The 27,323-nt window shown below is 39.8% G+C and overlaps 3 protein-coding genes across 5 annotated transcripts; 2 read left to right on the top strand and 1 right to left on the bottom strand.

The window, feature by feature from the left end:
• Positions 1 to 1,984: 1,984 nt before the first annotated feature.
• LOC117561627 (type I phosphatidylinositol 4,5-bisphosphate 4-phosphatase-B-like) lies at positions 1,985 to 8,264 on the bottom strand. Of its 2 annotated transcripts, none has more exons than XM_034239167.1 (7): positions 8,003 to 8,264; positions 6,638 to 6,813; positions 6,102 to 6,208; positions 4,568 to 4,679; positions 4,368 to 4,420; positions 4,193 to 4,297; positions 1,985 to 3,355 (listed from the first exon to the last, which is right to left on the bottom strand). In XM_034239167.1, the coding sequence occupies exons 1-7, from the start codon at positions 8,103 to 8,105 to the stop codon at positions 3,295 to 3,297; spliced, it is 717 nt and encodes a 238-aa protein (XP_034095058.1). In that variant the 5' UTR covers positions 8,106 to 8,264; the 3' UTR covers positions 1,985 to 3,294. The 2 variants fall into 2 exon arrangements, with proteins under 2 accessions (XP_034095058.1, XP_034095050.1); XM_034239159.1 differs by having other exon boundaries at positions 4,207 to 4,297; positions 8,003 to 8,261.
• Positions 8,265 to 14,818: 6,554 nt separating this feature from the next.
• On the top strand, positions 14,819 to 24,478 carry LOC117561569. 2 transcript variants are annotated; one of them, XM_034239078.1, is made up of 9 exons: positions 14,819 to 14,857; positions 20,716 to 20,784; positions 21,107 to 21,296; positions 21,701 to 21,838; positions 22,194 to 22,332; positions 22,432 to 22,597; positions 22,935 to 23,076; positions 23,642 to 23,785; positions 24,030 to 24,478. In XM_034239078.1, the coding sequence occupies exons 3-9, from the start codon at positions 21,256 to 21,258 to the stop codon at positions 24,142 to 24,144; spliced, it is 885 nt and encodes a 294-aa protein (XP_034094969.1). In that variant the 5' UTR covers positions 14,819 to 14,857; positions 20,716 to 20,784; positions 21,107 to 21,255; the 3' UTR covers positions 24,145 to 24,478. The 2 variants fall into 2 exon arrangements, with proteins under 2 accessions (XP_034094969.1, XP_034094960.1); XM_034239069.1 differs by lacking the exon at positions 14,819 to 14,857 and having other exon boundaries at positions 20,453 to 20,784.
• A 97-nt stretch (positions 24,479 to 24,575) lies between these two features.
• LOC117561577 (hepatitis A virus cellular receptor 1-like) lies at positions 24,576 to 27,222 on the top strand. Its single transcript, XM_034239088.1, has 3 exons — positions 24,576 to 25,732; positions 26,206 to 26,285; positions 26,879 to 27,222. The coding sequence occupies exons 1-3, from the start codon at positions 25,087 to 25,089 to the stop codon at positions 26,981 to 26,983; spliced, it is 831 nt and encodes a 276-aa protein (XP_034094979.1). The 5' UTR covers positions 24,576 to 25,086; the 3' UTR covers positions 26,984 to 27,222.
• Positions 27,223 to 27,323: the final 101 nt, after the last annotated feature.

Here is a 27,323-nt window from a genome sequence, read left to right as displayed (position 1 = left end):
GGAGAGAGGGGGAGAACACCAGGACTCACATCTCTTGTATTTCTCCTACTAAGTGTATATATTATCAATATTATAAAATGTAATTAATCATGATAATAATGTGTAATTAATCATGACTAATCCCAAATTTAAAATACAATTTTTTTTTATAATTTAATGCCAAAAATGTGTGTTTTTTTTTTTTAATCATGCAACATATTCCTGATAAGGAAGGTAAGGGATAATATGCAGCGATGCAGATCAGGCTGATCCAAGATCCCTCCGCCTCGCGTCGGGCTCTTGATCAGCCTGTCGGGTGTTCTTTTCCCCATAATGACCAAGTACATTATCCCGCTTATCACACGGCCACATTCTCAACAAAGTAACGATATGACTCCAATATTAATTGAAATGCTTTTTATAGATTTAGAAAATGTTTTTATTGATTTAAAAAATAGTGGGCCATTATTTATTTAAAATGACATGCATCCGCTAAGAAAAATATTCCGTTGTTACCGTTTGCCTGAGATCGCATGCTGTGGTTTTATTAAATGTGCCAACTGCTAGGACCGTCTTAGGGAAGACAGCTTTTAGATGCGCAGCTCCTCTGTCTGGAACAGTCTGCAAATTAAATGGAAACTGAACAATCTGGTGCCACTAAATGTTTTTAAAGCTCGGTTGGATGCTACTCAATCGGAAGCTATTGGTACCTGTTTATGTGGATAATTATGTAAATGATGCTGTATGATGTGCTTTTGTTGTTCTATTTATGTTGTTATGTTTCATGTGGAACTACTTGAGCAGGTCTCCCTTGAAAAAGAGATCAATGATCTCAATGGGATTTATCTGTCTAAATAAAGGTTTGAAATGAAACTACGTAGCAACGGCAGGAAGTGCTTCGATAGCGTTTTTGATAACAGATTTGAAAACATCGTTGCTTGCTTTAAAAGTAGCACAATTCATGATGTCAAACCTTGGGAAGTATCTAGATATCCCTGCCCTAATGCCAAAGTAACTGCACACTGAATATGTGTCACCGTTTGATGTCTATGTCAAAAGGAGGGTTTCTGCCCCGTTACTTCTGCGCTGTTTTCAGTTTGAAAAGCTGCATGCAGTTCAATCGACCTTTTCTGCAGATGTGAGCGTCCTTAACAACGGTCAATAAATCCTTCACAGCGGTCTGTCTGTTCTGGATTAAGAACGTGTCACGTGTTCTGAATTGACCAATCAGAATCGAGTATTCAACTAAACCATGTATTTCTGTCGTCACAATGTCCCAAAAAAACCCATTTCGTAGTCCATCCCGAAATGTCCTGCATGAAAACTGTGCAATAACATTTCCCCAGTTATTGATCTGAAATGATGTGTGAAAGACAGACGTGTCGACTTCTTCCTAAACGGATTTAAACCTGACTGAGTGCATCACACATGTTGTCATTTGATGCTTGCGGCACATGGCAGGTGTGTTTTGAAACCCCACTCGTGTTTTAGGGTCAGTTTGAAGGATTTGGTGACACCTAGTGGTGAAGTTGCAGATTGCATCAAACTGGATACCCGTGTTTAAAGATGTTTACTTTGATCTCCAGATTTTATATAAATATGTTAATTGTGTGTTATCTTTTTTATGGCATATCCTTAATTAACCTTCTTGTGTTTTAATATATATCTTGATTCTATCATTTTTTTCATTCTGTTCTTAAATAGAGTAATTGTTACCAAGCATATCTTGTTTTACCTCAGGATAAAGTATTGTTATTATTACTATAATTATATATAACTAAGTTGTGCAGCTTTTGTACAATTTGTACATTTCAGGCAGGACGCTTTTGACGTCAGGGGCCAACAATGTGACCAATGGAGGCCCCTATAAATACAAATATTTACTTTTATATTGCTAATATCTTTCCCATGTTTCCAAATCACAAAATATTCAGTAATAATGACACAAAAAAATCACAAAAAGCTGTCTATTTATATCTGAAAATAAGACACATTTGAGTCAGAGCACGTTGTTAAAAGTATTACTTCTTTGTTTCACAATATACAAAAATCCATCCACCGGAACAATATGGACAAAAGCATACAGTAGTATTTATCAGAACGATGTAGTGCAACAGGTTTCACAGTCAGCAGGTACTTACACCACTCAGCCACAAGGGGGCGCAACAGCTGGATCATTCTGTGCAGACCATAATAATCAACACCTGAATATATATTTATTTACACTTTTACAGAGGAGACGCACAGAGAGACGAGTAAATAGATCCTTCCCTGTGTGTGGTTAATCGTTCAAAAGCATTTAGAGGGATATTAGATCTTATATTTGACTCGTTTCCAGTGACGTTTAGAAGATCAGCTGCAGGTATCTCCGATGTGAATCATTTTCAAGCAAAGAAATAAAGAGTTAAATGCCCCAAAATGAATATGTGAGATGATTAATGAAAATAATGCCACTTAATCCTGAATGAATGCCTTATAAATGTCCCAACATGAATTCATTGTATATCCGACATAATATAATGCGCGTTACCGAACAAACAATGCCCCAAAAACACGTGGTTTAAATTATCCCCTGCATTTCATTTTCTGATCCCGAAGAAAATCAGCTCCAATTTGAATTTAAATGCGAATATAAATGTATTTCTGAAGGAATTTTCACGTGTTTTTGTTCGTTTCTAGTACAGAGATAACAAGAAAAGAGAAATGACTCAAAAACAAGCGTTGAGTCAAAAGATTGGACTTCATTTCATTACAAAAATAAGTCCATCTTGTTTCTTCCTTCTCATTGATTAGCATAAATATTTGGTAATGATTATAGAACTTAACATAAACTAAAACCCCTCCTTCACTGAGACCTATCCACACAAATCCTATCTCTCTATTATCTCATTATAATTTGGGGCACATCATGTTTAAATAACATTGTCGTGAACATTAGTCTAATTGAAACAACCGGGTCAAAACCGAAATAATTTAAACATTTTCTTTCTTTCATTTAACTATTTTCTCTTCATCCTCTTCGCAAACAACCGCCCCCAGTTAGTTATGGGGTCAAACATCTGCATGTCTTACTTATCTTATGAACATTTCTTTGTGTTAAATCCCCTTGAGTTTGAAGTTTGATTTTTCATGTTGAATGCATCTTCTCCTCTCTCCTTGTCTCATCTATGCTTTATTCCTTTCCTCTCTTCCATCACTAGCCATCTCACCTTCCTTCCTTTCCTCCCCCTCTCTACGTGAAGTTGGATATGGGGTCGCTGATCTTCAGACACCTCCAGTAGACGGTTCTGAACATGGTGAGGAGAGCGAGGAGGATCAGAAAAACCCAGGAGACGTAGATCCCTTTTGAGTCCTGAGCGGGACGCCATGTTCCAGCCTGAAGAGGGATTAGATTAAACACACACTTTAAAGGTCACCTATTATGCAACATCCTCTTCTTCATGTCTCTTCTACATCAACATGTGTCCCCTCTTCTTCATGTCTCTTCTACATCAACATGTGTCCCCTCTTCTTCATGTCTCTTCTACATCAACATGTGTCCCCTCTTCTTCATGTCTCTTCTACATCAACATGTGTCCCCTCTTCTTCATGTCTCTTCTACATCAACATGTGTCCCCTCTGTGGAAAGAGACTCTGAAAGTTTCAGGAACAAAGATTCTCTCTCTTTTTGATCCATTTCTATAAAAAACCTGTCTGAAAATGAGCTGATCAGATTTTGGCCACTTGATGATGTCATAACGATGTTTTGTCTTGTGTAACCATTAGCCAATCAGCAACCAAGGTAACCCCCCCCCCTCTTATCACCTGAATCTCCTCCTAGAGCTCCATTGTGTTCTTTGTAACTAAATGTCTCTCAGAGGGGCGTGGGGAGGGGCTCCTTATTTTCATCTAAAGTAACAGACAGAGAATCAGCACTTTGGAAACAGGGCTGAAACAGAGGGGATTATGGGTAATGCTGCAATGTTTGGTGTTTCAGCCAATCAGAGACAAGCTCTGGATATATCTGAGACCTATAATATATTGATGAAAAACAGTAGAATTAATTAATTAATTAATTTCAGATTATGACCTTGTTTTTGATGCGTTGTGTTGAAATAGTAGGATTTGGCAAAAAATGAACTAATTGCTATTATTTTGATTGATATGTCTATTGCGTTATGATTTGCGCTGTTCAACATTAAAACACATATTAAAATAATAATAGGTAACACACAAACACACACACACCACGAGTCCTGCAGTGGAGGCGGCGAGGACGATGAAGAGCAGGAAGCACAACAGGCTCCTCCTCCTGGGGTAATGCCGACCAATAGAAGAGCTGGAAATAAAAAAACGTGAATAAATTAGTTGTCAAGGCAACAGAAAAAAGGAATTATTGAAGCTCTTACACTTTTCTGCAGTGTGGACATCGGGCCAAAGTCCGGTCTGAAAACTCCGTCCACTGGAAAAGAAACAGGAAGTGAGAATTCAAAATACTAACTGTAGATGTTATAGAGAAGTTAAATATGCACTGTCATTTAGAATAGTCTATCTGTCTGTGAGAGAGAGAGAGTGTGAGTGTGTGTGTGTGTGTGTGTGAGTGTGTTACCAGGAAAGTGTTGGAGCAGTGTCCACAGATGATCCTGATGCCGACGGGCTGGTTCCGAGGCTCCGGACTCTCCCTCTCGATGCGAACCGGTCCCAGGTTGATGACACGTTTACTGAACAGAGAAAACCCAAATACACTAAATAATAATAATGAAACAAAACACACACACACACACACACACACACACACACACACACACACACACACACACACACACCACACACACACACACACACACACACACACACACACACACACACACACACACACACACACACACACACACACACACACACACACACACACACACACACACACACACACACACAACACACACACACACACACACACACACACACACACACACACACACACACACACACACACACACACACACACACACACACACACACACACACACACACACACACACACACACACACACACACACACACACACACACACACACACACACACACACACACACACACACACACCACACACACACACACACACACACACACACACTCACTCACTCACTCACTCAAATGAAGACAACATGACAAGGGAAAATATATCTTACTCTACAGATTGTAAACTTCAGACTAGACACATATATCAAGTGTGTTTAAACTCCTTTAAGAAGGGCCTAAACTTGTGTTTATTTAAAGCAGGGGTGTCAAACTCAAGGCCCGGGGGCCAAATCCGGCCCGCCACTTCATTTTATGTGGCCCTGCAAGAGCTTACAAAGAATATAATGAGTTTATTATAATGTTACATGTCGCTTTACAGGAGAACATTGCCCATAAACTACATGTCCCACAATGCATCTCATTTTGTGACATGTGCAATGAAGAGACTTGCAATTATTTTCCCTAGACTTCTGCTTTCAGACGTAGTTAATTATGAAGTTATTACCGTGTCCGATAATAATCCAATGCAGAGGCAATAGTGTAAAATAATACATTATTGTATATTTATATAGTCTTAAAGTTACCACCGGCCCTTTGAGTGCAACCATAATTCTAATGTGGCCCGCGATGAAATTGAGTTTGACACCCCTGATTTAAAGTATATTAAACCCCTTGTAGCACTTTGAGATTACTTTTAGCAATGAACGGTGCTCTTACAAATACAATGTATTGTTATTCTTAAACTGAAAATATGGCTGCACATAAAGCAATTGGGCGTTAATGGACAAGCAGACCATAGAGAAGAGCTCAAGTTGAGAAATACCCCTTTTTAATTTACATTTGAGATGTTACTATTTGTGGTGATGATCACTGTTATTACTAGTTCAGTAATAAAGGGGTATAACCATTTTGAGGAAAACCCAGGGTCTCCCGTCTCTCCTGCAGGATGCTACAAACGTTCCCTTTCTGTATTTGATACGTCTGGTTATCTATTGGGAAATTGCTGCTGACTTAATTTGCACTGCAGCTCCTTCGCTGTCTCCGTGTTTGATGACTGTCTTCCTGCCGCACAGACGGAGCCAAATATGAGGAGGTGAAAATGAACTCATTCTGTTCCTCACCAGTACGGCCTCGGACAGGCGATCCTCTGAGACGTGACTTTGCAGATCAGGAGACAGTTACAGGGACAGCGGACGTACTTCTTCCCAACCGGAGCGTTCTTTATAGGCTGCAGAGAAACGAGATGAAGAAAGAGGGCGGAGGAGGAGGAGTAAGAAAACGTCCCACACAGCACTTTTTCAGTTTCTGTCTCGAGGCTTTTCCTCATTTCTGGGTTCTTAAATAGTTCACTTTGGATCCTATCAGCAACTCTTCTGTGAGGAGACGAAGGGAAGACTTCCTGACACAGGAAATACGAGACACTGCCGACGTCTGGGTTGAGAAACTTGACACTGAAGTTTGAGCGTCTGACCGCAGTCTTTCTAAAACCCTAATCCGGCATGTGTGTCTGTCTCACAATGTGTTTCAATACTCACTGTAACACAGATATACTGGGGAAGAAGGTGGACAAGCAGGACTAATGTTGGGATACACCCTTTAATGCTCTGTGAGAGAACACAGATCGTTCCCCCGCTGATGATCTGTGTGTGTGACTCACCGTGGCTTCGTTGCAGATGCTGCACTTCACCACGTGCTGGTGCGTCTTGCCCTCCACGGAGATGGCGCTCTGACACACCCGGCAGCTGATCACCGGAGAGCTGCCGCTGTCCGGGCTGCCCTGCGGGGAGTACGGGGGGGGGGGCTCATCTGGTGCCACCGAGTTGGGGAACTCCGCTGTTAGAAAAATATCACTCGTCAACGGCTTGAGCTTCAACCTCAGGATCCATGTGTCTGTGATCCTCTCCAGAATGGAAGGAGTCATCACATACAGAGCATCAACTAGTTCCTGAACAGTGTCCTTCACATGCTGATATCCAAGAGAGGGAGTCACACAGTCACAAGATGGAGGAATAGAAAGCAGTATTCAATGTTTACTTCAGATTAGCTCCACGTCAGAAATGAGCATGCTTGATGTCTCTCTCCATAGAGGCTGAATCATCATGTTAATCACATAGCTATCATATGCCTCAAACAGTCCTGATGCTCTTCTAGGTCATCACACATCCTGTCATGTTCACAGCTACAGTTGGGATACCTTTGTTATCATGTTACTCTCATGTTGGAAGAGGACACTCAGTAGAAGAGTCTCTAATGAAAACAGATGTGCAAGAACGTTGCATGTTATTTTTAATATAAATATTAGCACATGAAGTGATACTAATAATGTTGTATTAAAGCAACCTTTAGTATGCAGAAGTGTTACTTATAGTGGAGTATTTTCAGTGTGCTCCTGCTTTACTTAAGGTACTTTCACTTAAGTAAAAGGGCATGAATACTTCCACCTATGCAACTGTTGTTGCTATTTGGGATCATGTCATTACATTGTGGCAGCCTTAAAAGGTTTCCAGACCTTAAAAACAAATCGTAAAGTGAATTTCCATGAGTGAAACCTCTTTATCTGTGACTGTAAATGCATGACTTAGTGCTAACGTCAGCTAGCTAGCTAACATTGGTGTTCAAGTGGTCGACATTCAGCAGCTTGAATAAAACATTAGTCCTCGTATGTTCCTTCCTTCTATAAACACTTTAAATATGTCTGAATAGCTTCAGTTCACAGCCTTAAAACGTTGCCAGACTTTCATAACAAAACCTAAAGTGAGTTCCCTTTGAGCTAAACCTCTTTATCTGTGACTGTACGTTCATTATCAAAAAACAAAATGCAGTTTAATGCAATGCAATGTAATGTATTGTAATGTAATGATTTAGTGCTAATAGCTAGCTAGCTTGCAAGCCACAACTGACACTAGCTAACGTTTGTTTACAAGTTGTCGACATTGTCCAGCTTAAATTAAACAATAAAATCCTTGAATGTTGATGTTATAACAACTTTAAATATGTCTGAATGGTTTCGGCGGACACATACTCTGTGTTTTTCTCTGATATCCATGAACAATCTGACCGGTAGAGAAGCCGTTGGTCCCGTCGTGTTGATCAGACAGAAGAGGCGACCGTTCCCCGTCCGACATCCCGTCCTCAACAGCAGTCCTGGGGGGGGAATCCCAAGGTAGAGATAAATTAACCTTATTTCAACCTTAAAAAGCCAGTCAGGGGTTTTGACATCCACGTGATGAGGCGATAACACTGAAGGCAGGAAGCGAACAAAAACATCTGTCACATGACTGTGATCTGAGTCACGGCGGTGATTGACAGCACGGTCGACCAATGAGCGAGCGCGCTGGTGGGTTTGGGCGGGATCTGTTTTGGGTTGGACCGTTTGACAGTTGGCCCGTTTTTTAATTATATTTTTTATTAATCAATTACAGTTTACAACATTAAAGGCACTCATTTTCGGTCTATAACATTGAATAGTGCACTTACAGTATGGATCAAATTAAGCTTTAATTGACATTACTCAACAAAAACATCTGTCACATGACTGGGATCTGAGTCACGGCTGTGATTGACAGTACACTCGACCAATGAGTGAGCGCGCTGGTGGAGATGGGCGGGATCTGTTTTCGATTGGATCCGTTTGACAGTAGGGCCGTGTTCCAATGCTAAAACAGGGTGCATTCCAACTCTCTTTTTACATTACAGAGCAATTAGCTGATGCTTTTATCCGAAGCGACGTACAATAAGTGCAACAGACCATACAGATTAAAACTAAGGACAAAAAGAACAGCTGACATATTGGCTTCAAACAAGCAAGACCCTAGTAAGTGCTGGTGATAAAGCATTAGATAAACTGTGGCCCTTTCTCATTTCTCTAATTGCCTCGACTCCTATCCTCGTGTCTTAGTCCCACCCACATGAGATGCGAGCGGAGGAGTCGAGGAGGGGAACCGAGGAGAGAGGAGGGGAAGCAGAAGGCGGTTAGAGAAATGAGAAATCCTCTCCGCTGTCATTTTAAAGAGACGTCCATTAATGATGACAGGAGGCACAGCAGCCCTGTCTGATGGACGGAACTGTGTTCATGATGACTTTTAATTAATTCACAGTGCGGTATAATGAGACAATAACAGGCTACAGTCGGGATATATATATAAAGTTTAACACACACATATATATTTATATAAATAGGCCTATATACAATTTCAGAATCAAACAAGTATGAGAGCACTCTCATAACGTAACACTATAAGAGACTAGATATTTTGTTATATAGTTATATTTGATGAAAACATTTAAATATTAAGAGTAGCCTACATACAAAATAGGGGGTCAGTGATAGAAATATAGAATATCAAATATCAAGAAGACACTGCAGTGATCTCTACAATAAAATAGTTTAGTGCAGGACGTGCAAAGACATTAACAGGAGGATGTGCAAAACAGACCAACTAATATGGCTGAATGTTACTCAGGTGCAACTAAAGTCTGATTTAAGGGTTGTTTATATTTCACATCATTAATCAGAATCTGCAAAGTAACAAAAATAAATGTAAAAATACCAGGTTAACCTCTGAATAGTAGAACAAAGTACATGCTGCTGTAACACAAGCATTTGGGATCAATAAAGTATCTTATCTTAAGATGATCAATGGCTACTGCCATATTTGCAAAATGTGCCTCTGAACCTACAAGTGCATGTTTCAGGTTTATCAATTAACAAGAGGGGTCAGAGACATAAGACCAGTTCTTAAATAAAGTTCTTCTGACCATATGTCATGTGGGTATATTAATGCTGCCCATTATGGACACAAGCATTTTTCACCCATTTATTAATTATATGTTTTAAATGTGATAACACCACTGTGTTTCGTATCCCCTAAAACAGGGGTGTAAACAGTTTAATGATTAGGATGATTTTGATAGTTTACTTAACTATTGGAATTGGACTATTAACACATGTAAAAGGATGACTCGGAATCAGCTGGTGAAAGTAACATTTGTTTATTAGAAAAGGGGAGCTGGGAGCTCAGCTGGGTTAGGTTAGGTTGGTTATGGCAGCAGTGGGAAACAGTAGTGATGTTACGTATTGCGCTGAGGCTTCGGAGCGTGTGTAGAGTAATCCCCGAATCTTTTTGTGAAGCTTGTATCGAGGCTTGCATCGTTTTGGGCCAGTAACGTCATCGATGACAAACGAAGCCTTGCTGCCTGTCGATACCACGTGACTGCTTCAGGAAGCGATTCAGATCGGTTGAACCACAACGCTCATAATACCCATGGATGTATAATAAGAACCATATTACCCCTCCTGTACCCGGGCCCGGTGACACGATGGAATCAAGAGAGCTCAGACCCTCACTTATATAGAGGTCGGAACATGTCATCAGTATAAATAGATACAAGCATAAATAAATGTAGGAATAAAAACATGAATAAATAAAGGAATAAATATGATCCAGTATTTTCAGATGAATTTAGTGTGTGTGCTGTGGCTCACGACCGCAGGGTTCCTGGTTCAACGACTGAACAATACGTATTTGTTGTTGTTTATAAAAGCTATACAGATAATGTAATGTAATGTAGTTAATAAATGTATTCTTTGATATGGTTTAGCCTTTCTCCAGCTACAACATGGTTAAGTTTATGAATATTATTAAGGAATACAAATCCCTCTTTGCAATGTTTACCAGCCTCCTATAGGCTTTTCAATCACAATCGTTAAACTGGAATAAATACAATATTGTTAACATGAAAATATGATTTTATGTTCGTTGTTTAGAGTTATTCTAAGGCTTTACTCATTGGGAACTCGGTATGAGATAGAGCACACCAGTGGCGGCGCTAGGGTTGGCTACTTGGGCTCAAGCCCCGGATGTTTTCTGAAAAGCCCCGGATGTTTCACTTAAAAAAAAATATATATATTTTTTTTTAAAAAACGTCTCGGGAGTAATGTGCAGTACCAGAGTCCACCAGAGAGGCAGCCACTATGGGACATTAGCCTGCGTACTGCGTAGCCTGCCCTGAAGAAGAAGTGATCCTTCCTAGTGCCTGACGAGTTTTATGGTTTTAAGCTAATAGCCTACAGTTATGGATATTAGAAAGTTATTGTCATCGAAGCAGCCGGCGCCACAAGCTGCAGCAGCAGCAGTATCAGCAGCTGACAACAATGTCATCACCAGCAGTCAAGAAATGGATGTTTCAGGTTTGTTAATATAATGGTGATATCTGCACTCTGGCTGACTGAGTAAGAAGTGAAAAAGAGTGATGTAACGTTAATGTTATAGCTAGTAAACATGGAGCAACCACACTAAGTATACCCTTATATGTTAGTATGTATACAGAACATGACTAAAAATTATCCTAAGATGTAACGTTAACCCTTCATACCTCAGTCTACTTTTAAGACACTAAAATAACGTATTCCAATTTTATTTTGTTTTCACGCGTGGAATTATACCGGCTCTCGTTTCAGTACACATAACAACAGAACTGACAGGCAACCCTCTGAATCAGACTCCGATTGGCTGTGACTGCATCCACTCAGAGTGTCCGATTCAGAAACGTGACTCTTACACTCTTTACGTTACAAACAAAGATGGTGGATGAGAATAGATCTATAAAACGATAAGCAATGCGCCAGAATCAAGGTGAGACTATCCGCATCCTTTAAAACTCTACGCACATTCGTTTCACCTTAATAAGTAAACGACTATTTGAGTGAGTTAAGGCATTAGTTTGCTTCATTAAAGGGTGTTAATGAGTGTTCTCCAGTGCCTTTTGTCCGCTTTAAGGTGTTATTAAGGTAGGGTTAATGTTGCTCTCAAAGTGCACCAGATTGATGCTTTCAACTTCAATATTTAAAAAAAATCTTCCCGGGGGAGCATGCCCCCGGACCCCCCAACAGGAGGTGACGACCCCCCTAAAGGATGTTCGGTCCACTCCCCACTTATAAAAAATAGCACTGTACCCCTGCACCCCCCCCCCCCAACCCAACAACTCCTGGGCTAAGCCCCGGATCTCCTACAATCCTAAATCCGCCACTGGAGCACACTGTTGAGATGTCCAATCTGCCTGTTCTACACACTTTGACCAACAAGGGTTTGTGTTCAAATGAAGCCCATGATGAAGCCTCACGAGATGAACCCTTTTGCGAACCAATTGGCCGGAAAGCTTCAAAGCTTCATAAGGCTTCATCTCGCCATCACTAGGAAACAGTTGTTCCAGGGTGGAGAGGCCTGGCTGGTCTTGGGAGTGTGGAAGGCCTTGCATTAGTGATGGCAGTTTGACACTGAAGCTTTGAACGGAGCTTCAACCCTGGACTTCCTATTCCATAGAAGCAGTGCTTCGAAGCTTGCTTCAAATCACGTGACATATGACGTCCGAAGCAGCAACTGCTTCAAATCACGTGACATGTGACGTCCGAAGCAGCAACTGCTTCATTTCCTGAATGAATCAACTCACTGGTTGGCCGTCCAATCAGGCGATTCAATGCACTGCCTCGTCTCGATTCTGACAGGTGACAGGTTGAAACAGTTTCAAACGTTGCTGTAACTGAAGCTTCGAGAAATGAACCTATTTCCGACACAATTGTCCAAGTGGTTCGACGCTTCATTCAAAGCTTCATTTTGCCATCACTACCTTGGATTCCTCCTGGGAGAGACACACAAATGAGTGTGAGGCAAAAGCAGGCAAAGTTGTCAAAGAATATGCTGGCAAAAAGCTAGCGCGGCACGCAACAATCCGGCAGGGAATGAGTGCAGGCTGCAGGCTTTCATAGTGTGGCTGATGAGCAGGTGTGGTTGATTGGAGATTGCTCCCAGCTGTGTAGAGCAGACCAGCAGGCAGGTAGGGGGGGGGGGGGGGGGGAGGGAGAGAGAGAGAGAGACACACACAGTAGAGACAAACACATACAAACAGGGCATGTGACAGGGGTTTCAGGGGAAGGGCAGTGATAGTCGGTCCGTTCCTCTACATGTCTGTCGGTCTCAAATCTAAAGGGTGCAATAACGGTTTTATCCAATATGCATAAACAGCGGACACTATACGCAGCCCTCACAAACCACACATGGCCAGATAGCTTATCTAATAGTTAGAACCTATATAGTCCTATAATACCTATAATACCTATAATATTCACTCAAGTGCATGTGAGTGAATATTGGCATGAAAATTCGTTTTTATACGTCCTATTCATTTTCTCAATTTGTTCATACATCTTAAGAAAGTTATCATCAAAAATGTTAAGAATGTTTTTAGAGAACGTCATCCTACCTTTCAGAAGAACATTCTGGGAGCCAAACTAAAACGTCCCGCTGAAAACATTCCTAGAACAATTAATGGTAACAAACATTTCTAGCTGGGAACTCACACATGCCACCGCAAACATGCAATATCAGCTTAAAGTTTATCATGAATTACGTGCTTGTTTGTTTTTCTCAAAAGGAAAATACGGTGACATCAGATTTTTTTTAAACATCCTTTCAAACAAATGCAACAAGTTTGTTTTTTAAAGCGCTCTAGAAATAAATCTGACGTTGACCATGACCGTGCTAATATTTGCCATCACAGGAACGTTTTATAAAAAAAGAATAACCTCCCAAAAAAAAAAATCAGAATGTTTCTTGGAGAATGTTCTTCATTTGTTATCAGGTAACATTGAGGGAACGTTTTATAAAGAATATATTTAATGTGTTACCCAACAACGTCCAAAACACATCCTTAGAATGTAGGAGGCAAAACGTTCCACCTTTGTTAACATATCACATTAAAGGAACAATGTTCTGTCATCTCAGGCCTTAATAACATCCTCAAAACATCCTCTGAATGTTGCAGTTTAAACGTTATGTCTTAGTTAACCTTAAACCTTATAGGAACATTATTTGAAAAAATAAACATCCTAAAAAGGTTCTTTGAACATCAGATTAAAACGTTTCTTTAAAACCTTATTAGAACCTGTAGGTAACGTTAGCCAACGTTGTGAGAACGTTCCCCGCTAGCTGGGGTGCCATAGAACATGTTGCGAAACACACAATAGCCAGCATGTGTAGTTCTGGACCCGTCCAAGTCCAGTTTTGGAAAGTCTGCCGTGGTTCCATTCCATTTCAAAGAGCTGTTGGACACTCGGCGTAACCTTGTCGCACTGCCACTCCAACATCCAATCACAGAGCTTGAGGACTAATCACGGGGTTTGTAAAGCAAGGCGGATGTTGTAGTCCCAAACGATAGCTGGGGGTTCTGGGTAGTGTAGTGTCTTTGGAAACTCTGTAGTGTCTAAACTCCGAAAAAAAATGTGTTTCTCCGAATCGAATGTTAAAAACACAAAAGCATTGTACACAATTTAAACCAATCAATATTGTGTAATTAACAAGGATAAACTGATGTTTTTTAGTGGATGAGTAATGCAGATATCACTGTGTAATCATTTGACAGTGTGGGGAATACTTCCGGTTTTATTATGAAAACTTCGAGACTGGAAATACTGTTTTCACCCACGCTAACTTTACATAGAAGCTGCCGCATATACACGTTCGCCTGGCGAGACCTCAAATAATCTTCGTAATATCTAACTATAGATCCTACACATCCACTGGACGTAGATTATAAAAGTACAATATACACTTCTTGCTAGAAATCTAATAAAAAAGCATTTTAATGGCCAAACTATTCCACAATTTAGGATTTTCCAGAGAGGGTTATTTGTGAATAAACGACCCTCCGGAGCGTTTGCAATCAACGGGAGCATGTTGTTTCTTACACGACCACTAGAGGTGCTACACTTTAAAACGTGACTCTGGGTCGTATTAAGCTGCTCAACAATTGACCTATATGGTTGTTTTTTGTAGGACAGGCTGGACTCTACGCCTCGTCAGAGCAACCGCTCTTCAAATGTGTGAGGAAGATCCAAATTCCTCTCTCACTGTCTGCTAACATTTTTTTTAGAAAGAGAAGTTCATTATAAACAGATAAGATATCATGAAATCCATGAGCTGAGTTTCAGTTCTCCTTCAGTCTTGATATGTGGTTTGAGAGTGGGCGGGGTCGAAACTGTGATTGGTCAAATGATGATGATGAAGTTGAATTGATGACACTCAAAGATGTATGGTTAAAATAATGGACGTAGTGTCCGTGACGTCACCCATAGGATTCTGCAGTTGCCGAATAGCCCTTAGTAGGCGGAGTCGGCCACTAACGGCTTGACAGCAACGTCAGAGTCTAATCCCGCCTGCTCCAAATAAGGGCAAAGAGGCGGAGCCGAGGTGGGACCTGCTGCCTCCGAACTGGAAGTAAACAGAGCTAGCTCAGGCTAAGAAGCTAAGCTAAGATGAAATACATGCATACCAAGTTACTGCTAACAGTGTAGTTCCCCTATATAAACGTTATATTCATAATCAAATGAGACAATCTGCAAGAGAATTAGCTATATTTTGTTATTTTTTAATGCTTGTCATTCACACGTTAAGAAAATAAGTACCGATACATAGCAGAACAATTGTGGCGATGTTCAGCTTAATAAGCCTTGTTCAACATAATTTATTTAGCTAATACTACAGCAGGCGAACCAAGTCTGCATTTCGCTGCATTCCTTGATCTCCAGTTATAACAACGGACTCCACCGCCCGGACCTAACGGAGCCGCAGTGGGCTAGCTCCGGGACGCCAGCTGGAGCTAGCCCCCTGCGGCTCCGTTAGCTCCGGCGGCCACCACTGGGATAATTGGGTCCCCTATTAACATTTGCTCCCGTTTAGCATTATGGGCGTCATAGCCATAGACTATAAAAGTCTTACCCAAGGCTGAATCATAAACTAAAATGTATATGTATGTATAAAGGGTTACGTCCTTAGCTGGCTAATAAGTAGCAAGCTAAGCTACCAAGCACACAAACACCTGCGAACGGGGTTAACATGTATAATATTATCATTTTAGACTTCTTCTCTGTTAGTACATTCAAGCGCACAGCACGACATTGTAATTGTCTGGTATTTGTAACAATATTCCCTAAAAGGCACAATCACCACGGACACGGCTAAAGCTAAAGGGTCAAGTACAGTACTATGACTAATTAACGGTGTAGCCTCTATGGTTGTAGCCTAGCAGAGTGGACAAGTTGCTGTTAGCTGACAGTGAGGCATGTACGTGTCCATCAAAGTGTCCACGCCCTAATTTATGCAAAAACTTTAAGACCTAATATAAATAAAAGGGTCGTGTTAGAAAACAATTCACTCACAGATTCATAATCATGAAGGTGGAATCTAACTATATCGATAATAATATTTATTGCATCCATGGGTAGAAACATGTTTTTTTCTGCTGTAAAGTTGGGCATTTTAACATGGGGGTCTATGGAAATGGCTCCTTTCTGCAACCAGTCCCTAGCGGCCCATGTATGAACTGCAGTGTGTGGCAGTGGCACTTCCGTATTGGCGTCCCGGCTGTTCCCCAGAGTTTGCCGCTTGGTTAAAATGTATTATTTGAAAGTAAATAATGTAATTTGTTTGTTAAGTTTGTGACCAATCGCAACTAATCAAGTGACCTGATTGGCCAATTTGAATTGGGAAGGCGGGCTCTATTGCTTTGTAAGTGACTGGAATGAGAGGAAAGAGGAATCTTGTTTTTGTTTTTAGAAAGAGCAGCATCTTGTTCTGTTTCTTTTGATACATGTTTCTGTTTGAGAGCTGAACATAAAACTGCATATTTTTCTTTTCATAAAAAACATCTTTGCAAGTGTCATGTTTTGCCTTTTTCCACGTTTCCACCAAGCGGCAAACTATGGGGTAGAGCCGGGAAGCCAATACGGAAGTGCCACACACTGCAGTTCATATATTGGCCGATAGGCGATGGCTGCAGAAAGGAGCAATTTCCATAGACCCCCATGTTAAAATGCCCAACTTTACAGCAGAAAAAAACATGTTTCTACCCCTGGCTCCATACATTTTATTATCGATATAGTTAGATTCCACCTTCATAATTATGGATCTGTGAGTGAATTGTTTTCTAACGTGACCCTTTTATTTATATTAGGTCTTAAAGTTTGTGCATAGATTAGGGCGTGGTCACATTGAGTGACGGCTCTGTCAAGTGCCTGCCACTGTTAGCTTCTTGTCTCTCTGCTACCTGCTCCGTGAAGCTACAGGGACTCTGCCTGCTCAGTTCATCCAGGAAACACCACTTGTAGCCGGCCGTGGTTGTTTGTTCTTCATGCTTATATATCGGACTATTGTGATTCGCTCTGCGGTTAAAACAGACGGTGCATGAATGCGGTAAGTGAAATTCGAGTGCTTTATTTATGTGTTAATGATTTTAATCGGCTACGTAATGAATGGTAAGGCTTGGGTTAGCATGTAAGCTAGTGGTAGCTACATCGGTGCTAACGATTGTAATCGTAGCCTCCAAGTTAAAATCATAGACTGTATATATAAAGGTTAAAACTAAATAGACAAGTGTTAAGTGGGATAATACTGTTGAACAAACGGCTTCTGTTTGAGGTTGATAAAATAAGGTTACATCCTTGTAACTTAGAGATATTGTATTATATAGGTAGAACTGTATGCATCTAAGGTTAATTTAAATTGGCTATGCTCAAGTATGTAGACAAGCTAATGTCGAAGTAGTGTATGTAAAATCAACCTCACAATAAGATGTGTGTATATTACAATTATTAATGTCATATTTCAAGATGATTACTTAGATATTACAATATGGTTGGTTGAGCTGGAGTTCATTATTGAGCTTACACGTTAACGTCACAGTCATCTGAAGAACGAACCCAAACCTTGTTGTTTTTATTAATTGCATTACCAAATGGGTATCAAATAAACAGTAAGCATTGGTAACACAATTTCCAAAGTTACAGTAAAATAAAAAGGACCCTGACTCGGACAATACACAATCCAACATGTTCAACAGAAGATAATCAGTTATATTGTTTGTACACATGGTACTTTACATATATATATATATATATATATATATATCTGTTTGTTTAAAGTGTCCAGGTGATGCAGACAGGCTGGACCAGAGAGTGAGAGACAGAACTGGACTCCTCACAGCAGTGAACTGCAGCACAGGTACGAAGACTCTTTTTTCATACTGTACAAAGAATCAAGAAAGATATTGGTTTAAATGAATGAAGTATTGACTTGAATACATTGATATACATTCCATTAAACAATACTAAATACTAGATCACCTACACATCAGTTAAGTTGAGGGTTTTTTCCATGCAAAAAGTTACATTAAGATATTTAGCAATATGACTTTGTCAGCTTTCTAATGTAATATATTGAAGGCAAAGATATTTAACACATAGTGAGAACTGCTACTATTTATCTCTCAATATTGTCTGTAAAAAACGTGGTAAAAGTGATTCTTTCAGTGAGACAACAGAGCAAGCTTCTACAGTTGCACTACCTTTTGATAAGTTAAATATTATTTTGATAATAACATATATTTCAATGTTGATGAACTTCATACTGTTCATTCATAATCTGATTGTCTTTGTATTTCATTATTGAAATAAAAAAAAAACATTACAATTACACAATAATTATATCTACAGCCCCTAAACACACAAACACACCGCTTTCATAAATAATACACTTGTTCTGCAATAATATGTTTTATGTTTCCTGTCATTTTTGTTAGGAAAGGACATGCCTGAAAGACAGGACATTTTCTCCTTCTCTGAGGGTCAAGAAGAACATCCAAGAGGAACATTAAAAGCTGATGTTATGAGATTTTAAGACCAGTACAGGACATTCACTAAGAAACTACTTTTATTGTTAACAGTCAGCTGATCGAATGCAGCTATTTATTTTATGAGCTTCACAACATGTACCTTGTTTTGCAACGTCACAAATAAATGGGGCCAATCTTCAGTCAGATGTGAATGTGTAATCTAACATTTTCAGTAAGAATAATGGACAAAAGGAGTGCAAATACAAATACAATTTATTGAAATGTGAACCAAAAGCACATATGGACAGAAGGTGTAAACCTATTAAATGTATAAGTAAACACATTTAATCAAATAAAGTGACAGACTAGGCCTGTGCAGTTGGTATCAGCTTTGCCCAGCATGGGCTCCTTCATCAGCCCTGGTCCTCCTCGCAGAGGAAAGACCCTCAGTCCTCTCCAAACCAACAGACAGGACGTCCATCACACGGAGGTTTCTCCCTGAAGTCTCTCCTGCTATCTGGACACCACGCTGTCTCAATCCGTCCACACTGAATATGAGAGGGGGAAAATGAAAATAATAAATGCTTTAGACAATAAGAAACATAAAGTTGACTGTTGAGTTGCTCAGTTTTTTTAGATTGTCAATACTATTACTGTATAACTAATATCTCAGGTTAAGAGGCACATTCAAATAAAGATTGGTCTTTAAATATATTTTATCTTTTGAATTGTTTGTCTAAAGTCAAGGATCTAGAACTGGTACTTAGTTTTAATGATATAGTCTGGTTATTATGCTGTTTGGAGGAGGCCTCACAGGTAAGAACACTAACTAGCTACCATCACATGTACCTTAGCTTGACTTAAATGTATTAAACGTATAGTTAAGTGATATCAAAATATAAATAACTAATGTCATGCAAACATATTAATATTTGCTTGATTCCAGTGTTGAATTTAGCACAATTGCATACAAACGTTAAGGGGTTTTAAGATTCTGAAGTATTATGCTAAAAACTCAATAACTTAGATTATTATTTATAGTTTCATGTCCGCTTACCTTAGAAACGTAAAATGCGACGGCAGCGTGCAGATGGGGAGCATGTTAGCTTAGCTTGGTAGCTTCAGCTAGCTCTGGAACTTTCAGCTCGGTGGCAGCAGGTCCCACCTCGGCTCCGCCTCTTTGCCCTTATTTGGAGAAGGCGGGAGTTGAACTCTGACGTCACTGTTGAGCCGTTAGTGGCCGACTCCGCCTACTAAGGGCTTCACGGCAACTCTGCAGAATCCTATGGGTGACGTCACGGACCTTACGTCCATTTATATATACAGTCTATTGTTTTCCAATAAACTAGGAGCATGGCACAGAGTAGCTTGGAGCCAAATGCGACATTGTTATGGTCGGGCCGCATTCCAATACTAATGCAAAGGGTGCATCCAAATTCTATTAAATTGCATCCAAGTGTTTTTTTTTTTTTTCTGGATCCAATTCCCTTTATTTATTAGGAGCGCAATTTAAAGAGTAGTCCCTGAATTCGTCTTACTTACCTCACACTCTGTGACGGTTTAATGGACCCTGAGTGTTGTCTGAATTTTTAGTTTTTTCTTTACCATAAAAACCCTTTAAGTCAATCTTAGTCTAATTGTTTCATACAATTGCTTTCTACCTGGACTCACCCATCTGTAAATGTATTTTATTTTGTATTCATTCATTTATTTAACAGGGACAGTGCATATTAATGAACATTTCTGTAAATGTGCCAGAGTTAGCCAAGAGGCTATTTTTCATCTGTAGTCCCTGGACAGATTCATCTCTTCTCTTCTTTGGAATAAACCCTATCACCAAACATTTCCTCATACCCGGCAGTTTCCTGGTTTATTGTTCTACTACTCACTCAAAAGACCTTCCGAGTGGAATACATCCAAAAAGCACAAAGGGGAAGGGAGGGACGAAGAAGGGCTGTCTTTTGAAGTAAATGCTTTAGTCTTGGTAGTCATTTACTCTCATTGTGTGGAGAGAGTAATACCTTTACTATGTGTGTCTCTCTGCTGCTGCTACTGCTGGTCTGCGGCGCCCAGTCGTCTCATTTTTACGGGACAGTAATGACTTATTACCCAAAAAACACTAATGCAGATGGATCTCTCACGGTACGTAAAGTTTTCTTTTAATTCAATAGTTATCAGTTGAAATGTGACAATACATAACAAGAATAACTTCACACAACTAACAGTTTGTGAATATAGCTGAAAAAGTGAAAACAGACATTTTGGAAAATGTTAGAAAATTAAAGGGATACACAAGGATATTTGTTGTATTACCTTTGAATGAGGTGCTTGTTGTCTCTGTATGGAACCTGGACCATGTGATGACATTCATGTTATCTAAAAAAACAAGATTTGTAGTCATATTTTCCAAACCTTTTATGTCTTCTTTCCCTGGAATAACACTCGGCCACTGTAAAAACTACAGGTTGTCCTTCGCTATAAGCTGAGCTTCCACCTTTGTTCTTCGAGAGACTTCTGGCGCTGCCCTTCTCAAAATTGCGGGACTCGGACTTCTCTGGTGCTAAACGTAGTGGACCAGGAGAGCAGTGGAGAGTGGTGTCAAAGAGAGGAATCATGACTCGGCAGGTTCCCATCAACTCTCAGTTCCAATTAGAGTGAGTTCCATAATAATAAACATAACCTTTTAAAAGGGTAAAACAATCACAATTAAAATGTTTGAAGAAATTTAAAGAAAAGTATGGTAATTGCAATAACTGAAAATTAAGGTTGATTAATAAATCAATTTAATTGGTGGTGGTTTATACAAATTCAAATTGCTTTATTGGCTTGACAATATTAAAACTTAGCGTTGCCAAAGCATGTTGTAAAGGTGGTAAAACAGTAAGACATCAAGGAAAGAAACCACCACCATATTTAGGTTTTTGTAAGTTATTGTAAATCGCTTTGAAACATATTTAATATTAGAATAGTTTCCAAGTTACAGGAACGCTTATGCAAGACATGGGTACACATGTGCCAGGTTCTGTGCAGCACGTAAAAACTTGTCTTTCTCATGAAGGTTGTCTGGCAATGCCTGGATAAATAATAACAATGGCATCTCAAGATGGAGAGCTGTGACTGGAGTGGATCTGAGGAACAGGTCGGACATCAGACAAGCCAACACATCGCCCCAGACTACAATCCTGCCAGCCTTGAGGTGACCCCCCCTCACGGTTTCTTTGTCCATCTATTTGTCAGCAGTTCTACCATTTCATGCCACAACACATCCTTTTAAAAGAAGAAAAAACGTCTCATTGTAAATTTGGTTTATTTTATTGGTTTATCTCGGTTTTAACTTCAGATTCACGCTTAAATTTAAAAAAAAAAGGTTTCCTGGAGCTAACAGTGAGCAACAAGCGGGTCAGATTGCATGCAATATCCATTTCCTACCAAATGACAATCACCTCATTGTCTTTTGACATTTAATAGTTAACTCTGTCTAGACAACATTGAGCAACAGCAGATCGGTTGGCTGCATGGCTCGTGCTTCACATATTGTTTTTCTCCGTCAGAGTTCCTTCAAACTGTCGGAGAGATTTCCACCTGCTGGACTTTGATCCGGATGGAGATGAGGTCAGATGCAGATACGTAAGCTCCTCCCTCTCAGAGTGTACCCAGTGCACTACGCCGTCTGTTCTCAGCCTCTCAGAAGTGAGTAGCTCCAGTCACTGATGCTTGAAGATGACGTTGTAAAAAAAATGGCATTTCGTTACTTTTGTTTACCTCTTGTCCCCTTTCGTCCTCTTTCAGTCCTGTATTCTGTCCTTCAGCCCCACCAGCAGCGTAAACGAAGGTCCGTACATTGTCCAGATGGTGATGGAGGACTTTCCCAGGCAGACCATCTCTCTGACTCAAAACGGAGGGCTGACAGTCACCAGTGCTATCAGCAAAATACCTATCCAGTTTGCTGTAAGAGGTAAGATTTGTTATTATTTTGCCTGAAGTTATTCATCATGGAGCTTGTTGATCATCAGTTATTTGAGAGTAAATTGTCAAAGTCATAACGAACATGATCGATTGGATGATTCCTCAGCTAGCTAGCGATGGATACGATTTGAATTTGTTTTATTCTTCCAATTTATGCTTTTAACAAAAAAAGGAATCAGTTCTCAAAGAGTTAAAATGGGTCTAGATTTGACAAAAGGTTATGGCAATCAAACAGCATGCAAGATATTTTAAAGTGTCGGAACAACTGATGCCTTGACGACCCTAAAGGTATTGCCGTCCTTAAAAACATTTATTTATTTTTCCAGTGGACCCCGCAGTGCCCTCCTGCACAGAGGGACTCTATCTGCCCAGGTTCCTGACTCCAACTCCAGCCAACAAAGCTCAACTGTACACCCCTGTCAATCAGACCCTTTCTATCAGCGTCAATGCAGAGGCTAATGTCTCCACGTAAGTCTAACATACAACTAAATGTAAAGAACTTACATAACAAAATACCAAAGGTTAATGACATAGGACATTCTCTGGTTAGATGAAAAATACTTTTAGCCACAGTCAATAGGGCGGGGACAAATTGTAATCATTCTCTAAAGATTTTCAGGTGCACAAAGAATCTGATATGTTGTATTATGTAATTTAGACGCCCAAGACAGGTTTGACAAGAGTGAAAGTTTAACTGAACCAACTATTTTTACACACAGTGGGTAATGCATTCAGGGCCCTAGAGTAAATTGTGCATAAGCACCATGTTGTCTCAGTAGTTTTACAAGCTCAGACTTTTAAAGGCATATACTGGTTCGACCACTTAATGTAAAATCAGCTTACCGTAGAACAACTGCAATGAAGGCATGAAAAACTGCATTAAAAAAAAAAGGAACTTGGATTACCAAACACACATGGAGAGCAACTTCGGTCGTTACTTCACTATATATTTATATAAAAAAAGTTTTTGTTGCTACAATAATGCTCTAGAATTAGAATTGATAACATTGAACTCTTCTGCTGTTTTTTAAAGGACGCTTGAGCTGCTGTTCAGCGGGCCGCACAACATGAACAAGAGTTCATTAGGAGCAGGACGGTTCCTCCTGAGATGGACGCCGTCTCAAGAAGAAGACGGAGAAAGCCATCCCATCTGTTTTGTCATCCAATCAATCACGAAGTCAGTCACTTGATCAGCTGAACATTAGCCTATAGAAATGTATAAGGAAATATTTTAACTGTCAGTATAAATATAAAAGATAAGAAAGGAGTTTGGGGATTCATTTAGTTTTTAAGTTCCTAAAAGATAATGGGAAATGGACTACAGGCGGCAGGTCTATGTATTTAATTGAATATATTACTTGGTGCTAAAGATTTGTGTCACCATTTTGTAAATGACTTAACGTATTGATATGTTTCCACAGTTCAACCACCAAATATCAGTCTGAGCTCCGATGTGTCATTGTGAGTGTTAGGAAAATGGTGAGTCAAACTGTCTTAGCTTCTACTTTTAACTTCCATTTCTATTTTCCTTGGTAATCTTTCTTGTATTCTCCATTCCGCCTTACAGAGCCAACAATAACCACAGCCGTTCCATCAACACAACACCAGTAGCTACAAGCACTATCACTATACCAACAACACACAACATTCAACCACTGCACCACTAACCACAAAAACCACCCCAACATCAACAATTAACACATTGATTACAACAACTACCCTACACCAAATACAACAACAACACAAACTACAACCACAATTCCATCATCATCTATACCAGTAACTACATCAACTACAACAACAACACAACATACAACCACAATTCCCTCAACAACTACATCACTAACCACAACAACCACCCCAACATCAACAATTAACTCATTCATTACCCCCAACATACCACCACCGTACCCCACGACCCACCAACCAACAACACAAAATACAACCACAATTCCATCAACAACCACACCAGTAACCACAACGACCGCCCCAACAACTACCACATTAATTACAACAACAACCCCTACATCAAATACAACAACAACACAAAATACAACCACAATTCCCTCAACAACTACACCACTAACCACAACAACCATCCCAACATCAACAACTACCACACTAATTATAACAACCACCCTTACACCAAATACAACAACCACACAAACTACAACCACAGTTCCATTCACAACTACTCAGCTAATTACAACCAGAATAACATCTACACCAGTTAGAAACAGTACTAATTTCACAACAACTACTCCACTAACAACAACAACCGGTGAAACTACAACCTTAGTTCCCTCAACAGTTACTCCAACAACCACACAAACCACAACAACTACTCCACTAACCACAACAACAAGCATCCCTACAACGACTACCACAATCGCTCACACTACAACTCCCTCAACAACTACTCCACAGACCACAGCAACCATAAGTACACCAAATACATCAACTGCACAAACAACAACCATGACTACAATAATCACACCAGCAACAACAACAACAACTACTCAATCCACAATATTTGCACCACTGACCACAAGAACTATTCCTACAACAACCACAGAAATGATGACTACAATTCCTCCAATAACTACTCCACTAACTACAACTAGCACAACAACTTCACCAGTTACAACAACCACTACTCATTCCATAACAACAATCCCTACACCAACTACAGCAACCAGAACAACTACAATTCCCTCAACAAATAACAGACTTTCAACTACCATCCCTACAACAACAGCCTTAACTACAACTACAGTTCCCTCAACAACTACCCCACTGACTTCGACCAGCAGTACAACTACACCAGTTACAACCACTACTCAATCAATAACAACTACCCGACTCAGCACAACAACTATCCCTACACCAACCACACAAACATCCACAATTTATTCACCAACTTCCCTACCAACGACGCCTACACTAACAACAATCCAACTAAGAACAGTCGTACCTACAACAACAACACCTCAAACTACAACCATCGTCCCTTCACCAACTCCGACTGTTCTCCCTACTACTATAACATCAAGTCCATCAGGGATTTCTACATCTGAAGACACAACTGAATCCCCAACACCTGTAACTGGAGTCTCAAAACAAGGTGAGTACGACAAATGGTGACGTTTTAAACTATGTTTTCACGAAGAGGAGTTTTCCATAGAAAACTGCAGGATGGTAAATGGGAAACCAAATTGCAGCACAAATACAATTTGGTCCACCTCTGTATCTCTTAATGCAAATAGTTCAAGGTTCAAGGCTTTTATTGGTCATACGTACATAGCTACAGTGTAGTTATGACAATGAACATTTTAGGTCACAGGCTCCTCCAACAGTGCAACACAATAAAATAGACAATCAGAAAAAAATAGTGCAAGTAAATACAAAAAGGAAAATATAAAAAAAGTGAAATAGTGCAATAAGAGTCTATATACAAGTGATTGGAATTTGGTCCACCTCTGTATCTCTTAATGCACATAGTTAAACAATAACAATAGCAGTTGAGGTTCTCTATGCATATTAGTGTTTCAGCACTCTTCTGGCCTGCATTGTAATGTCAAGTCACTGTTCTTCTAGGTGTTGTAGCTATGAGAATCAAGATTTCCTCTGCGTCTCCACTGTCTGAGGACTTCATCAGGAGTACCATCATACAACAGGTCAGCCTCTTATTGTCTACTCAGAGATTAGCTCATGTCAAAGCATCAATTTAAAGTTTCCTAATGTTTATTCTGCCTATTTTTCCAAAATCCCCCCAAGAAATCAGTTGAACCGGGAAGCCCTTTTCAACCCCATTGAAAACAAACACCCCAAAGGCACATTGTTTGAAAATACATTAGACCTTTCAGATTTTAAATATGTTTAGCAAGTTCTTGCATGATTGTTTGTGATGTGTTACTGTTAGTTGCAGGGAGAGTGTTTATTTTCAAACCACAAACTTTGAGAACCTGTCCATTTGTCCCAGAGTAAAGGACAAATGGGCTTTCATTACAGGACATTTTTCAGGTTTAGCTATATGTGTTACATTTTTAAATGAATGCATACATAAAAATAAAAGATTCAAACTTATTTTGAAAGTCAGGTTCAAGTATCTTAAGCATCCAACAATTTTAGATGACTCAGAAGGACTATACAATATAACAGCATCAGTAGTATTCTCACTTTACACAGAACACTGATGGTATAATTCATCATAATTGTCATAATCATATATCTTTCTACATCTCGCACTTATTTCACTTTTCTTCTACAGATTAAAGATGAGCTGGTGAGAAAAGGGCTGCCATCAGACATAACTCTACGCCTCGTCAGAAGTGTTCAACTGGGACTCACAACCCGAGCAACCCCTGTAAATTAAGCCTGAATATTTTTAGGTACCTCTCAAATTTACAACCTTAAGGTCAGCCTCTTTTGAGCAAACAACACTTCATAAGCTTTTATTCCTAACTTCACCTGAAGATGACATTAATGCTCTGAATTGGACAATCTGAATTAAAGGGGACCTATCATGCAAAATGCACTTTCTGATGTCTTTTATACATAACTGTGTCCCCGGTGTGTCAGGGAACTCACGCAGCATCACAAAATAAAACCCTCTCTTTTCCTCCGTACCCAAATCTCTAAAAACGGGGAGCAACGGAGCTGATCCAGATTTGCGTCCGATATGACGTAATATCTGAAATGTGGACCCACGGCCC

The sequence above is a fragment of the Gymnodraco acuticeps genome, unplaced genomic scaffold (genome assembly GCF_902827175.1).
Source record: "Gymnodraco acuticeps unplaced genomic scaffold, fGymAcu1.1, whole genome shotgun sequence".
NCBI lineage: Eukaryota > Metazoa > Chordata > Actinopteri > Perciformes > Bathydraconidae > Gymnodraco > Gymnodraco acuticeps.
This window is presented reverse-complemented; position numbering and strand designations above follow the sequence as displayed.